The 16,631-nt window shown below is 44.4% G+C and overlaps 1 protein-coding gene across 1 annotated transcript; it reads right to left on the bottom strand.

Moving 5' to 3' along the window:
- Nucleotides 1–2,301: 2,301 nt before the first annotated feature.
- On the bottom strand, nucleotides 2,302–16,616 carry LOC123482139 (calpain-7-like). The gene is made up of 18 exons (XM_045208665.1): nucleotides 16,230–16,616; nucleotides 15,817–15,925; nucleotides 13,105–13,262; nucleotides 12,669–12,736; nucleotides 10,744–10,971; nucleotides 10,400–10,486; nucleotides 10,124–10,250; nucleotides 9,674–9,853; nucleotides 9,389–9,535; nucleotides 8,999–9,105; nucleotides 8,534–8,654; nucleotides 7,078–7,322; nucleotides 5,420–5,555; nucleotides 5,236–5,311; nucleotides 5,017–5,162; nucleotides 3,796–3,858; nucleotides 3,528–3,658; nucleotides 2,302–2,415 (listed from the first exon to the last, which is right to left on the bottom strand). Exons 1-18 carry the CDS (start codon nucleotides 16,329–16,331, stop codon nucleotides 2,319–2,321), a joined length of 2,328 nt encoding a protein of 775 aa, XP_045064600.1. The 5' UTR covers nucleotides 16,332–16,616; the 3' UTR covers nucleotides 2,302–2,318.
- Nucleotides 16,617–16,631: the final 15 nt, after the last annotated feature.

Raw genomic sequence — 16,631 nt, 5'->3', positions numbered from 1 at the left:
ACCCAGAGTTTAGGGAACAGTGAGTGTCCATGTTGTGGGCAAAATATTCCTGGTGTCACCCCCTAAATCCTTCCCCCCTCTCCTTACTGGAGCTGGGAGACCTTTTAGGGGCGTGGCACTGCTGAAGTCCAGGAAGAAGGGTCCTTCCTGTTTGGGCAGGAAGGTGGTGGGGATGACGTTGTAGATGCCAGCGGGCATGGTCTGCCTCCATGTAGCTAACCACACCTACAGAGAGGGAGAGAGAGGGGGGGGGGTCACTATGGCTGTGTCTCAATAGTCTCAAATAGCACCCTTTCTAATCTCCATTCCCTTCATAACGTGTTGTTACCAACACCCATTCCTGGACATTTTTCTGTTTCATATTTCATTACCCACCAAAATGCATAACATTTGTGTTCAATAGCAGAGACAGTTCTGAATGACTATCTGCTATTGAATACGAAAAATTGAACCTGCTTTTTTTTAACCCTCATCCACAGGATAATGCATAATCAACAATCATGCAGTCTAAATGTGAGGAAAATGTTATGAATATCTTTACTTCAATTATTTCTGAATAATCATTTCAGACACACACATTGCATAGCCTTTGTCAAAATATCTAACTCAAGGCATTCCTTTGTGTAAATGTGCAGTAAGACTAATTTCAGTACACCCTCAGCCCTAATTATCCTTTGAACCGGGTAAACTCACAACAGTGGTAGGCCTGATCCCCGACAACGATGAGACAGCCTATAGAGAGGAGGTCAGAGACCTGGCCGTGTGGTGGCAGGAATAACAACCGCTCCCTCAACGTGTTCAAGACAAAAGGAGATGATTGTGGACTATAGGAAAAAGAAGAGGACCGAGCACGCCCCCATTCTCATCGACGGGGCTGTAGTGGAGCAGGTTGAGAGCTTCAAGTTTACATTTATAATGTTACCAACATTGGAGTTAAACAAGCTCAGAGTTTGACAGTAGGAAAATATTTACTATAGTTCCTATTTAGCCCTTTATACTAGTACCTGTATACGGCTTGAAAATAGCCAATTTGGACACTGATAAGCGCCTAAATTGGAACGCAGTGGCTGTACAGTAACATGCTATACATGACGTCAGAGCTCAGTCGCCGCTTCACAGCTCTGTATGGGTTTTGACCGAGCCATTTGGAACTTGAGCGCTACGCGCGACAAGAAGTTGCCCCCATTCTTTCCACTAATTGGCCCAAAAAAATAGTTGCCCAAGTGAGGGAAATGCTGAAAATTAAGAGGACTCTGTATTTTGAAAGCTAAAACGTTGAGGATTATAATAAATACCGCTTTGATGTCATACAAGCAAGCCAAACACCCATGAGTCCAAATGCGCACTTCACATTACCATATGATAAAAGTTATGTAATATACAGTGTCAACGTTTATGATCACTATGTTTGATGTACAGTTACAAGATGGTATTATACCATGGGTTGTCCTGAACAGAATGAGCCTGTTTGGGGTTTCCAACCACAGCATTTGAATGCACTCATGACTCCATTCTATGCGCACCAAAATTACAATCTGCTTCTCTGAATTGGCTTGTGAAAGCCTACTATAAGATCGTATTTTATAATTTAATGATGCCCACCTGACCCAGATAGTGATTTATAATGGACCGTTTTTGGATTGCGTAAACAACAACAGTAATTGTGTGATGGCGGGGATGCAGGGTTGTGTTCCAAACAAAACAGCTACAAGTGTGCTTGCTCTAGTTCCTCAACAACACAGCTAGGAGAGCTCAAAAAAGCCCCCTGTAGTTGAAGACTCTTAAGTCATAAAAGTGCATTGAAATGACTTAGGAACTGTGCACACTTTGGAGAGGTGTGTGGCCACTTGGAGACACCAGTTTGACCTCTCACTCAAACCCTTGTCATTTCTTTGTATTATGTTGTACCTACCAAATTTTCCAATAATATTCTTATGTAACTGAATGTATCCAGAGTTTTTTCAAATGTTGTTATCAACAAATGCAGTAAAATGCACATAAAAACAACAGTGTAATGTTTGGATTCAGTCTTGTGTCAGGTGAACTGTTGTGTCCTCACCTTTAGTCTAATAATTTTCCCATCTCCAAACTGTTCCCTTTTAATTGCTACCATTGTTATGCATATGCTTTCCATATCTCTTCTTTAAGAAATATTTACATTTAGCCCTATCTAAATAGGCCAATTCCCATTAGTGTAAAGGGTTAATAGTAGGCTCGGTACTGAACTCAACACTATGTGCTGTTCCTGAACACCTCAGACAAACACACTATCAGCTCAATCTCCTGTGCTGCGTTTTACTCCTGTGTATCCTGGGTGATTACCTGTAGTCTCCACTGTTCCTCTTCGGGTGGCCTGCAGGCCCTGGCTCTACCACAGAGGACACGGTCACCATCTCAAAGCCCACACTGTACTGCCTGTAGAGGGAGAGACAGAGGGGGTAGATCAGCTTTAATATTGCAGATTGTGGCTTCTATCAATGTAATTGTCTGCATCATTTCCAATCCCCCATATATATATTATTTTAAATATGCATTTTTATTTTTTTAAATATGTTCCTTTTATTTTCCCCTAACCCTACCACCCCTCCCCTAATTGGAGTAATGTTGTCAATAACTAACTGAAGCCCACACTGTACTGCCTAGAGAGGGAGAGAGAGACATGATATCAACAATAACAACACAAGCGACCAGAACCTACGCTATACTGCCTATGGAGGAAGAGAGGGAGAGGCAGAACCACGTAACAGCTACACATGTCAGATTCTTGGTAGGCCAGTACAATACAGCACCAACGCATTACACATCCATAAAGGATAGAGAGAGAATAATCATTTTTCTACTAGACAGAACGGGAACGTGAGAGAGAGCAGGGGATAAAAGGAGCGTTCCGGTGCTCTGTACGTGGCTGAATATAGAATCCATCACAGTGGTGGGGAAATGCAGTGACTGAGTCATCCTAGCTGGTGTGTGTGTTTATGAGAGTGAATGATGATGTGTGACAGAGAGCGAGAGAGAAAGCGAGAGCATTTAGTTAGCAGTGCTAATGACTGTACACTGTAGGGAGAGAGTGAGTCATCTCATTAGTGAGTCTTTCTCAGTTTTAATTAGGAGCACCAGATGAACATTAAAGATGACCCCTACAGGATGACCTAAGGGAGTGTAGTAACACTGGAAACTGACTTTGTCTGGTCACATTTACACCAGGCAATCGTATTCTGTGACGGCTCTAACTTTCATGACAAAGTATCATTGGAGTCAGACTGTCAGAGACAATGCAGACCATGCATATTATTTCAGTTTTGCATTGTAGTCATTTTGCAGTCATTCTGCAGTCACCTTGGATTAGAGAAGGTTTGACGGACAGGATGATCACTCGAGTATTAAAAGTGCTGTGTTACAAGAGGACATTCATTTCAACGGAACCCATTTTATATCCATCAATTGGGATTGGGCCATAAGCAGTGTCCCCACTGGGTGTAGGGCCCCCAGTAGTGTGGAGGGCCCCTGCAGGCCTCAGTGAGTCTTACCTGGAGCCTCGTAGCTCTATGAGCATGGGTCCTGGGCGCTCCAGGTTAAACTGGTAGATTGGGTTGTGCTTGTACGAGTCCTTGTAGTTCCCACAGCCCCCCGAACTCAGCCCCTTCCACTGGCCATTGATCTGCACAGGGAGGAGGGAGGAGGGTGGGGGGGGGGAGGCTTTAGCACTGTAAGATGGTGATTTTGTTATCATGCCAATAAAACTCATTGAATTGAGAGAATGTGAACAAGAAAGAGACAAGTGGAAGTAAACGTTACCCGTTTGGTATGAGTGAAGGGCGTTGGGATCTTGGAGAAGGAGAACTTGCATCCAGAGTACACCTGTTGGAGGGAAACGTCTATTACTCTGTTGGAACTGAATGAGCAGGGATGTGATCAGCACAACATAGAAACATCAGGAAGAAACTCAAGGAAGAATACCGGCCAGCTCTTATACAGATGGAAGAAATCATGTTCCTTCCGTACCTCATGAGAACTCTTCTGAGTATGAAACAATGTCAATTCACTAATTCTCCAGATGATTTTTAAAGAAGTGAGAGTGTGCAGGAATTGATTTCACAGTCAGTTTGCTGCTTGCCAGTCCAGGCTAGATATATTCCTCTGGTAATTTGCTTCTCTCTTTCATTCTCAGAAAGACACATGCCATTACTCTGTTTCTTCTCTTCTACAGAGGCCAAATATGTTGTTTTTGTGAGACTTCAGATACCAGCTCCTCAAAGACTTCAGCTCAGTTGGCAAGGGGAGTTTATGAAATATAAATCAGCAACAAAAAAATGTGGGTCACATACAGAACATAAAAGCTTTTACTCATTCATATACAAACCAACAGAAAGTCTTTCACTCTCCATCTCTCTTTCACACACGCAGACAAACTCACAAGCTCTCTGTCAACTGATTTCACAGTTCTGCAAGTGGGTTCTGATACAGAACTGTTTCTAATTAAAATAATTAGCACACTGTTAATTTAAGACTCAATCTGCATGGATATGAACACACGCATGCGCGTTCACTCACTCACACACACTCAGACTAGAGGACAAAGGAGGCTGCTTCATGTATAATTCTACATCATATTCTGAAACAACAGATCTAGTTTTATATTCCTTGTGTGTACAGTATATGTATGTACACTTGACACTCATTAAGTGGAACAAGACACTTTCTTTAAACCTTATTTAGAGCGCTCTAGCTTACGTCTTTACATTTCATGAGCCCGGATTAACCCACTACCATGGCTTCAAGCGCCTGCCTCCAGCTGACTACAGACGAGGACTTCTTTCCCTCAGATCTCCTGGGCCCTCACTCTTTCTTCTTCTTCACCCCACCATCCCACTCTCTTTTCTCACGCTCTATTGTGAGATGCTTGAGTCATGCTATATGCTCATTTCTGCACAGCAGTACAACAGGATTGCAGTGTTTGCCTGCCAGCGACAGATCTGACAGGAGATGTATCTAACACTGTGTGTGTGTTAGTCTCACCCTCAGGGTGTAGTTGATGGTGTTCTGCTTCTCGTACTGTGACACCACCAGTGTGAAGGTGTGTGTTCCAGCGCTGGTTAGTCTCATCTTGGTCAGGTAGTGGGGGCTGTTGATCCTGATCCCATCTATGTAGGGGGGAGGGTCCGCTGAGGAGGAACATACCAGACAGTCAGAGAGGAAACACACACAGACACACACATTTTTCCATGAGAAACTCACCAGGGTAGTAAACTTTCTTTCCCTCGGTCTTGTAAACCACCAAGGTGATGAACTCCCGATTTTGTGCAAAGTCGTCCTGAACATCAAAAGGACAAAAACAGAGTGATTATTGTTTCTATGGGAGAAAATGAGACATTGTCTGATACTGTGTGGTGGTGGACAGCCAGACAGACGGTGTGTGCACCTTGTCAGTGATGTGTCTGGTAAGCAGCACCCAGACAGCAGTGCCCCCTGCAGGACAGGTCACCTCCAGCTGGTACTGAGGGTTGTTGGCCAGGCTGTAGGCATCCTTCACCGGGCCCTGCTTCCCATCCCAGCTACTGCAGGGATACACACAACCAGAAATATACTTCACATATCATACACGTGTATTTTTTATACACATACAGTGCATTTGGAAAGTATTCAGACCCCTTGACTTTTTCCACATTTTGTTACCTTACAGCCTTATTCTAAAATTGATTAAATAAATAAAAATCCTCATCAAATCTACACACAATACCCCATAATGACAAAGCGAAAACAGGTTTTAAGAATGTTTTGCAAAAAAACTGAAATATATTATTTACATAGGTATTCAGACCCTTTGCTATGAGACTCAAAATTGAGTTTCCATTGATCATCCTTGAGATGTTTTTACAACTTGATTGGAGTCCACCTGTGGTAAATTCAATTGATTGGACATGAAAGGCACACACCTGTCTATATAAGGTCCCACAGTTGACAGTGCATGTCAGAGCAAAAACCAAACAATGCGGTCGAAGGAATTGTCCGTAGAGCTCCGAGACAGGATTGTGTCGAGGCACAGATCTGGGGAAGGCTACCAAAAAATGTCTGCAGCATTGCAGGTCCCTAAGAACACAGTGGCCTCTATCATTCTTAAATGGAAGAAGTTTGGAACCACCAAGTCTCTTCCTAGAGCTGGCCGCCCGGCCAAACTGAGCAATCGGGGGAGAAGGGCCTTGGTCAGGGAGGTGACCAAGAAGCTCCAGAGTTCCTCTGTGGAGATAGGAGAACCTTCCAGAAGGACAACCATCTCTGCAGCACTCCACCAATCAGGCCTTTATGGTAGAGTGGCCAGACGGAAGCCACTCCTCAGTAAAAGACACATGATTCACAATATTCTCTGGTCTGATGAAACCAAGATTGAACTTTGTCCTGAATGCCAAGCGTCATGCCTGGAGGAAACCTGGCACCATCCCTACGGTGAAGCATGGTGGTGGCAGCATCATGATGTGGGGATGTCTTTCAGCGGCAGGGACTGGGATACTAGTCAGGATCGAGGGAAAGATGAACCGAGCAAAGTACAGAGAGATCCTTGATGAAAACCTGCTCCAGAGCGCTCAGGACCTCAGACTGGGGCGAAGGTTCACTTGCCAACAGGACAACGACCCTAAGCACACAGCCAAGACAACGCAGGAGTGGCTTCAGGACAGGTCTCTGAATGTCCTTGAGTGGCCCAGCCAGAGTCCGGACTTGAACCCGATCTAACATCTCTGGAGAGACCTGAAAATAGCTGTGCAGCTATACAGGTGTGCCAAGCTTCTAGCATCATACCCAAGAAGACTCTAGGCTGTAATCGCTGCCAAAGGTGCTTCAACAAAGTACTGAGTAAAGGGTCCGAATACTTATGTAAATATGATAAAATATTCTAAAACCCTATTTTTGCTTTATCATTATGGGGTATTGTGTGTAGATTGATGAGGGAAAATACCTATTTGATCCATTTTAGAATAAGGCTGTAACGTAACAAAATGTGGAAAAGGTCAAGGGGTCTGAATACTTTCCGAATGCACTGTATAGTAGTTAGTTGTGGGAGATCGAGGGCTGTTGTTGACTGACCTGTGGATACAGGAAGACTCTCTGAACAGGGCTGGGCTCCAGCTCAGGTAGATAACATCATAGTACTGGCACAGGTCCTCAAACGTGATCCAGAACACACCGTTATCAAACTTCTGTGCGGTCTTGGGGTCAAAGTTGAGGTATTTGAGAAGTTCTGGGGTCCAGTTTTTCTCGTCCCGTTCACTGAAGCTGCCTTTCCACCTCAGGTGGCTCCACGGGTTCTTCAGCTGCAGGAACCGCTTCCCCTGAGAGCCAGATCAAATGGCAAATAAGCTTAGCATGCAGGCAGAACACTATTAATGATGCGCAAAGTTACAAAGTTCTGCAGGCTCTAGTTTTGTCTTATCTTGATTATTGTCTAGTCGTGTGGTCGAGTGCTGCAAGGAAAGACCTAGTTAAGCTGCAGCTGGCCCAAAACAGAGCGGCACGTCTTGCTCTTCATTGTAATCAGAGGGCTGATATAAATACTATGCATGCCAGTCTCTCTTGGCTAAGAGTTGAGGAGAGACTGACTGCCTCACTTCTTTTTATAAGAAACATAAAAATCCCAAATTGTTTGCATAGTCAACTTACACATAGCTCTGACACACACACTTATCCCACCAGGAGTCTTTTCACAGTCCCCAAATCCAGAACAAATTCAAGAAAGCGTACAGTATTATATAGAGCCATTATTGCATGGAACTCCGTTCCATCTCATATTGCTCAAATAAACAGCAAACCTGGTTTCAAAAAACAGATAAAGCAACACCTCATGGCACAACACCTCTCCCCTATTTGACCTAGATAGTTTGTGTGTATGTATTGATATGTAGGCTACCTGTGCCTTCAAAAAATATATATGTAGTTCTGTCCTTTAGCTGTTCTTGTCTATCAATGTTCTGTATTATGTCATGTTTCATGTTTTGTGTGGACCCAAGGAAGAGTAGCTGCTGCTTTTGCAACAGCTAACGGGGATCCTAATAAAATACCAAAATTAAAAGACATTAAATGGAATTGACCAGATACAAATAAAACACAGCATGCTATACTAACTATGAGTGGTTATGCTAACAAGCTACTGTAACAACCATGAGTGGTTATGCAAACAAGCTACTGTAAGAACTATGAGTGGTAATGCTAACAAGCTACTGTAACAATCATGAGTGGTTATGCTAACAAGCTACTGTAACAACCATGAGTGGTTATGCTAACAAGCTACTGTAACAACTATGAGTGGTAATGCTAACAAGCTACTGTAACAACCATGAGTGGTTATGCTAACAAGCTACTGTAACAACCATGAGTGGTTATGCTAACAAGCTACTGTAACAACTATGAGTGGTTACGCTAACAAGCTACTGTAGCAACTATGAGTGGTTACGCTAACAAGCGACTGTAACAACCATGAGTGGTTATGCTAACAAGCTATGGTAACAACTGTGAGTGGTTATGCTACGTTAACACTAACACTTACTTTGTGCTCCCGGATATCCAGGACAGCGTAGGCATGCGTTGGCACAAGGCCCCACCTCTCGCCCTCCTCCTCTGTCATCACCCCCGTTGCTGTGGTGATTAGGACGTCGCCCCGGTGAAACCTGTCATGAGAGGAGAGAGATGTGAGAGATGGACAGCTATCTTGGCTAGGAAACAAAACTCTGTGGTATTGATAACCATGTTTATTACCATCTGGCAGCAAAGGTAATCATGAAAAATCACTACCTGACTGGAGGATGGATTAGTGGCATTACTCAGTGTGTGTGTATCTTTTTGCAAATGTAATATGGTTTGTGGATTCAAATAAAGTATTTAAAATGTGTAAGAATCTGAGTCATATAGCTCTTCGTGTGTACTGTATGTGTGTGAATTCTACAGAGCAGATTGACTATGTAGCCCTTTAAGAGTGTGTGCATGGGTGAATTACTGTGTGTGTGTGTCTCACCTCTGGTAGAGCATGCGGAAGGTGTCGTCCTTGCTGAACGATTGATTGTCTGAATGCATGGCGATACGCTCTGGGATCCAGCCAGTGAGTGCGTGCAGATCGATGTTCTACAATACAATAAGACAGAATGAATAGAGATCACACTTGAGAGAACATCAATAACAAGGTGGAGAACAGAGCCAACTGTCCAATCACGCACCGTCCAATCAGGGAACTCTTGTTAGCTCTGAAACATCCTCCAAAGTGAAACATTCTCTTCTCTCATATTATCAGTTCAGTAGGAGACAAGGAGAGGTAGCCAAAGCAGACTATTGAGTTGCACGCTTGGCTATTGGACAGAGCCCAGTGCAGGTGGTAGTACTAGTTCTTTCACAGGGGAAACTCCCTCACCGAGTTGGATCCAGGGAAGTCGTAGCCTCCCATGACCTTCATGTAGGCCTTCTCTATGAGGGAGACCCACAGCTCGTTCCTGTTGCTGGAGTAGGAACACAGCAGCTCTCCATTCTGACCACATGGAAGGAAGTCGTCTATAATGACCTGCAGGGAACAGGAAGGGGAACACTTAGAACAATACAACCCATTGGTAGACACTGTCAGAGACAAGTTTGCTAGTTTATCTCACAATGACATTGAGCACCAGTGGACCCAGCTCCCAGGTTTTGCAGTGTGTGTTACCTTCCTGGGCACACCGTTGATGTGAAGCTTCACCATGTACTTCCCACAGGGGTTATACTCTGGCTCCCCCCGCCGGTTCTGGGGGTAGATGATGCTGGTGATGAGCTTCTTGTTGTAGCGTCGCTCATAGGCAGCGCTGATGGCTAATGACGCCACGAACGAGCAGTCAGACACCACCGTCTAACAGGAGAGAGTAGGTGATTAACAATAACGGGGTATGAGACTGACATCCGACCACCAGGATGGGAGGTGAATCTGTCAGTTTTATCCATCACATTGACAGGTATTCAGTATAGAGCAGATTGTCCATAAAGTAGGTAGGTTTTATCAGACAAAACATATGTACAAGTGGCGCCATCTGAGGATGAGTCAATTCCAATACAACGCAACTCATATAGCTACTGCACTTTTATTGATATTGAATATTGACGGCTATGTGTGTGGCCTGACCTGTTTGATGCTGAAGCTGGATACAGATAATATCATGGTGGGGTTATTGCAGATCTCGTCAGGGCGAACCCAGCGGGAGAATATGGTTTTCTGCTTTGGAGACAGGGCCAGCTTGCCTAGTTTGTCGCTGGGAAACATCCACAGAGAATAAAAGGTATGATGTTTATCACAAATTAACAATTAATGCAATCAAGTGGCTCTCCATCTAGTATTCTACAATCCGTACACCCACCTACTAAGGAACTTTTAAACTCAGCCAAGAATATCCTGACTTACGAGAATGGAACAGGAAAGGCAAATCTCTCCTTCAGGTCCACGCTCATGAAGGGGACGAAGGGAATGCTGTTGATCTTGGACGTGCTCCTATGTGGAAAGGAGGACAGGAGAATCAGGATAAATGTGAGGTGAAAACATAGAGGAGAGTCAAACCTGAACCTTCACCAAACAAAGGTGTGTTACTGCCTAACCTTTAGAAAAACCAGTCACACACTGGCATTATGCTCCTAGGGAAATGGGGCTTATTATGGAACCACAGATCATCACTTCTTGGGAGCCTAAACTCAATGTGTTGACTATGTTCTATGATTCTCCAGAGTCCAGATAGATCCCAGCCTGCTCACCTGAGCACTTCTATCTCCTCTGAGGTGTAGCGCTGGCCCTGCGGCTCGCTGGATTGGACCGGCCTGACTGGCTGGGGGCGGTCCTGGAGGGAGAAGTCAGGCCCCAGGGGGAAGAACTGTCTGACGGGGCAAGGCCCCCCACTGGGTTTGGCCCCTGAGGGCCCCGGCCTGTCCTGTGGCGACTGGGCTAAGGGACTGGCGGACTGGGACTCCTTCAGCCCCTCCGCCCTGGAGAGAAACAAAGTGCTTGGTTGGTTGGTTGGTGTTCCTTGATCATTTACAGCGCATTCGGAAAGTATTCAGACCCCTTGACTTTTTCCACATTTTGTTAAGTTACAGCCTTATTCTAAAATTGATTTTAATTTTAAAAAATCATTATGGGGTATTGTGAATATATTCATAAGTATAAAGCAATTTTGTTTTGCCACATTTATTAAAAATAAAAAACTGAAATATCACATTTACATAAGTATTCAGACCTTTTACTCAGTACTTTGTTAAAGCACCATTGGCAGCGATTACAGCCTCGATTATTCTTGGGCATGACGCTACAAGCTTGGCACACCTGTATTTGGGGAGTTTCTCCCATTCTTCTCTGAAGATCCTCTCAAGCTCTGTCAGGTTGGATGGGGAGCGTTGCTGCACAGCTATTTTCAGGTCTCTCCAGAGATGTTTGATTGGGTTCAAGTCCGGGCTCTGGCTGGGCCACTCGAGGATATTCAGAGACTTGTCCCAAAGCCACTCCTGCGTTGTCTTGGCTGTGTGCCTAGGGTTGTTGTCCTGTTGGAAGGGGAACCTTCGCCCCAGTCTGAGGTCCTGAGCGCTCTGGAGCAGGTTTTCATCAAGGATCTCTCTGTACTTTGATCCGTTAATCTTTCCATCGATCCTGACTAGCCTCCCAGTCCCTGCCGCTGAAAAACATCCCCACAGCATGATGCTGCCACCACCATGCTTCACCGTAGGGATGGTGCCAGGTTTCCTCCAGACGTGACGCTTGGCATTCAGGCCAAAGAGCTTTCATCAGACCAGATAATCTTGTTTCTCATAGTCAGAGTCCTTTAGGTGCCTTTTGGCAAACTCCAAGCAGTCTATCATGTGCCTTTTACTGAGGAGTGGCTTCCATCTGGCCACTCTACCATAAAGGCCTGATTGGTGGAGTGCTGCAGAGATGGTTGTTCTTCTGGAAGGTTCTCCCATCTCCACAGAGGAACTCTGTCAGAGTGACCATCGGGTTCTTGGTCACCTCTCTGACCAAGGCCCTTCTCCCCCGATTGCTCAGTTTGGCCGGGCGGCCAGCTCTAGGAAGAGTCGTGGTGGTTCCAACCTTCTTCCATTTAATAATGATGGAGGCCAGTGTGTTCTTGGGGACTTTCAAAGCAGCAGACATTTTTTGGTACCCTTCCCCAGATCTGTTCCGACACAATCCTGTCTCGGAGCTCTACGGACAATTCCTTCGACCTCATGGCTTGGTTTTTGCTCTAACATGCACTGTCAACTGTGGGACCTTATACAGACAGGTGTGTGCCTTTCCAAATCAGGTCCAATCAATGAAATTGACCACAGGTGGACTCCAATCAAGTTGTAGAAACATCTCAAGGATGATCAACGGCAACAGGATGCACCGAAGTTCAATTTCGAGTTTCACAGCAAAGGGTCTGAATACTTATGTAAATAAGGTATTTCTGTTTTTTATTTGTAATACATTTGCTAAAATTTATAAAAACCTGTTTCGCTTCTTCATTATGGGGTATTGTATGTAGATTGATGATAATTTGTATTTATTTAATCAATTTAAAAATAAGGATGTAACGTAACAAAATGTGGAAAAAGTCAAGGGGTCTGAATACTTTCCGAATGCACTGTATACATACAACACTAGAAATGTAGAAATATGACACTAGAGGAGGGGAGAGTGACCTCCTTACCTATCGAGGGCCTGACGAGCCAGCTGCTTCAGTTTGCCCTGCAGCCCCTGGTCTGTCGTATCATTAGACTGTGAGAAAAGAAGGAGAGAGGGAGAAAAGGAGTGAGAAGGGAGTTACACTTGACACCTGCCACACATATAATGTACCCTAGAAAGTAGGTCAAGAGGGATGTCAATACATACAATGAAGGCTAATGGGGCATCAGTCTGTTCATGGCCTAATCCAAATAAGCAGTTCTTATACTCGCTCCTGACTACACCTCCATTGGACCTGGTGATGACCCAGGAATTAACATACTGTATCATGTTTTACACAGTGGTCTGAATAGCAGAGAGTACAGCTCATTTTGTTGTTGTTGATTTGCTCAGTACAAGAGCATTGGTGGTGAAAGTTGCCTCTGTAATCTCACAGCAGGCCTTTCCTGAGCAGCCCCTACCGTCTGGATGCAGAGTTCCACGGCCTGTGTGTAGAGCTCGATGGCCTCGTCCCCATTGCCCTTCTCATCCTCCTCAAAGGCCTGGGTGACCAGGAAGTGGGCCCGCTCCAGATCCACCTGCTGCTTGCTCTTCAGAGGGTCGCTACATTGAGCTTGAACTGCATGGGGTCAAAGGTAAGTAAGACAATGGAACATTAAAAATATATATTTTCACATACACTGGATAGGTGCAGTGAAATGTGTTGTTTTACAGCCATAGTAGTACGGCGCCCCTGTAGCAAATTAGGGTTAAGTGCATTACTCAAGGGCACCGACCGATTTTTCACCTTGCCAGCTCAGGTATTCAAACCAGCAACCCTTCGGTTACTGGCCCAGAGCTATAACCGCTAGGCTACCTTCAATGAGAGGCTGACTAAGAAAATAACAACTGGATGAGGGAAATATACAGTGTGGATAAAAGTATTTGAGGTGATGTGGATATATTAGATAGCTGCTAACTACTACATTGAGAAACGCTGAAAACAATGAAAGAGCTTTCCTCTACACAAATAAGGCTTGTGCCTCATATCAACTTGAATACAGTAACATGACCCTCTTCAGCGACAGAGATATTAAAAGAGGCCCAATGCCATGTTGACACACTTCTAGGCCCAGGCCACCGTACAGTATGAACCTGAGTCACACCCACTCTCCAACTTAACGGGACACACCCACAAACACCTTGTTGCTTTTATGTATTTTGTTTTGTTGCTTTTTGTGCTATTGCTCTGTCTGCGTGCTACTTGTCCTGTGTTGCTCTGCATGTGCTCACTGCTCATTGTTTGTCTGTATTGTTATTGTAAATTGTTTTTAATAACCTGCCCAGGGACTGCGGTTGAAAATTAGCCGGCTGGCTTAAACCAGCACTTTTACTGAAACGTTGATTAATGTGCACTGTCCCTGTAAATATAAAAAATAAACTCAAACTCAATCTGTGGGCCAGTTTCATAAACACAAGCGAAGGCCCTCACGTCTCGCACAAACATGCACACACATGTGACGTGAACTGTACGCTGTTCCATAGGTCATGGAAAGAATGACTCAGAAGGAAACTCGCTGTAAGTTTACTGTGATCCAACATTAGATAGGCTAAGGACTAGATACAGTGCATTCGGAAAGTTTTCAGACCCCTTGACTTTTTCCACATTTTGTTACCTTACAGCCTCATTCTAAAATTGATTAAATAGTTTTTTTTTCCTCAACAATCTACACAATACCCCATAATGACATAGCACAAATGGGTTTTTAGAAATGTTTGCAGATGTATTAAAAATAAAAAACGGAAATATGACATAAGTATTCAGACCCTTTACTCAGTACTTTGTCAAAGCACCTTAGGCAGCGATTACAGCCTCAAGTCTTCTTGGGACACCCATAGTTGGGGAGTTTCTCCCATTCTTCTCTGCAGATCCTCTCAAGCTCTGTCAGGTTGGATGGGGAGCGTCGCTGCACAGCTATTTTCAGGTCTCTCCAGAGATGTTAGATCAGGTTCAAGTCCGGGTTCTGGCTGGGCCTCTCAAGGACATTCGGAGACTTGTCCCAAAGCCACTCCTGCGTTGTCTTGGCTGTGTGCTTAGGGTTGTTGTCCTGTTGGAAGGTGAACCTTCGCCCGAGTCTGAGGTCCTGAGCGCTCTGGAGCAGGTTTTCATCAAGGATCTCTCTGTACTTTGCTCTGTTCATCTTTCCCTCAATCCTAACTAGTGAACCAGAGAATCTTGTTTTTCATGGTCTGAGAGTCCTTTGGGTGCCTTTTGGCAAACTCCAAGTGGGCTGTCATGTGCCTTTTACTGAGTGGCTTCCGTCTGGCCACTCTACCATAAAGGCCTGATTGGTGGAGTGCTGCAGAGATGGTTGTCCTTCTGGAAGGTCTCCCATCTCCACAGACGAACTCTGGAGCTCTGTCAGAGTGACCATTGGGTTCTTTGTCACCTCCCTGACCAAGGCCCTTCTCCCCCGATTGCTCAGTTTGGCCGGGCGGCCAGCTCTAGGAAAAGTCTTGGTGGTTCCAAACTTCTTCCATTTAAGAATGATGGAGGCCACTGCGTTCTTGAGGACCTTCAATGCTGCAGAAATGTTTTGGTACCCTTCCCCAGATCTGTGCCTTGACACAATCCTGTCGGAAGATTCCTTTGACCTCATGGCTTTGGTTTTTGCTCTGACATGCACGGTCAATTGTGGGACCTTATATAGACAGCTGTGTGCCTTTCCAAATCAAATCCAATCAATTGAATTTACCACTGGTGGACTCCAATCAAGTTGTAGACAAATCTCAAGGATGATCAAGTGAAACAGGATGCACCTGAGCTCAATTTTGAGTCTCATAGCAAAGGGTCTGAACACTTATGTAAATCAGGTATTTCTGTTTCTTATTTTTAATACATTTGCAAACATTTCTAAAAACCTGTTTTCGCTTTGTCATTATGGGGCATTGTGTGTAGATTGATGAGGGAAAAAAATAATTTAATCAATTTTAGAATAAGGCTGTAACATAACAAAATGTGGAAAAAGTCAAGGGGTCTGAATACTTTCCGAATGCACTATATAGGCTACTCTCTGATATGCTTTATGAATACGGGCCCAAGCATTCTGGATGGAGTATGAGAGTGAATGAAGTTAGGTCAGAAGTGGTTATGGAGGATCACCAGTTTCCCTACGCTGTTGAGGTGGACTCACCAGCATTGTGCAGGGCCTGAACCCGGTCCAGGTACTCATTGACTTTATCCTGGATGCCCTCCAGTTTAGACCCTGCCATGCCGGCGTAGATCAGGGCTTGCGCCGCCTCCTAATATCACATACAACACCAACATTATCGCTTTCAAAATGACAAATTAATTTTAATGTAGCAAAATAAAAGCGAGTGTCTTAACCATTGGTCAAGTACCTCTACGATAGTACCCTATATTATTTGAGCTTCTGGATACCCCTTAAAGGCTGAATACATACCGTTTGTCACACAGGTGTAAACACTGGATGCCACTTCTAAAGGCTAAAAGTGCATCAGTGATCAAGTAGTCTTTTCCACAATGTTGACCATAAGATGCAGGTTAAAGTAAAAGCCATTTCAGTCTGATAGTCCTTAACGTTACCTTATAATAGAAGACAGCCTCGTTGTATTTTCCATTCTGGTCGCAGATGACAGCAGTTTTAGCAAATTTAACTGCATCGTGCTCCAGTGCCGCGCAATCCATTTTGTTCTAACGTGTTTTCAAACGCCTTCATACAGCCTGGAAAATATGACTGTCCCTGTCGTTCGTTGTAACTAACGTTAGCTAGCTAGCTGCGTTAGCTAGCAAGCTGAACTTGACAGAACGTCAGACAGCTAAATCAAAGCAATGAGTTACAGTTCCAAAATATACGTTTTTAAAAGAAGATTATCAAATGAATGAAATACAAACAACCGCCTTGACAATGTCAGTATTACATTATGATATACAGCTAGCAAGTATACGAGCTACTTTCTGCTCAATAACAACAACATAAGTAATTTC

This window comes from Coregonus clupeaformis, chromosome 28 (assembly GCF_020615455.1).
Source record: "Coregonus clupeaformis isolate EN_2021a chromosome 28, ASM2061545v1, whole genome shotgun sequence".
Taxonomy (NCBI): Eukaryota; Metazoa; Chordata; class Actinopteri; order Salmoniformes; family Salmonidae; genus Coregonus; species Coregonus clupeaformis.
The sequence above is the reverse complement of the archived record's forward strand: the minus strand, read 5'-3'. Positions and strand labels throughout refer to the sequence as shown.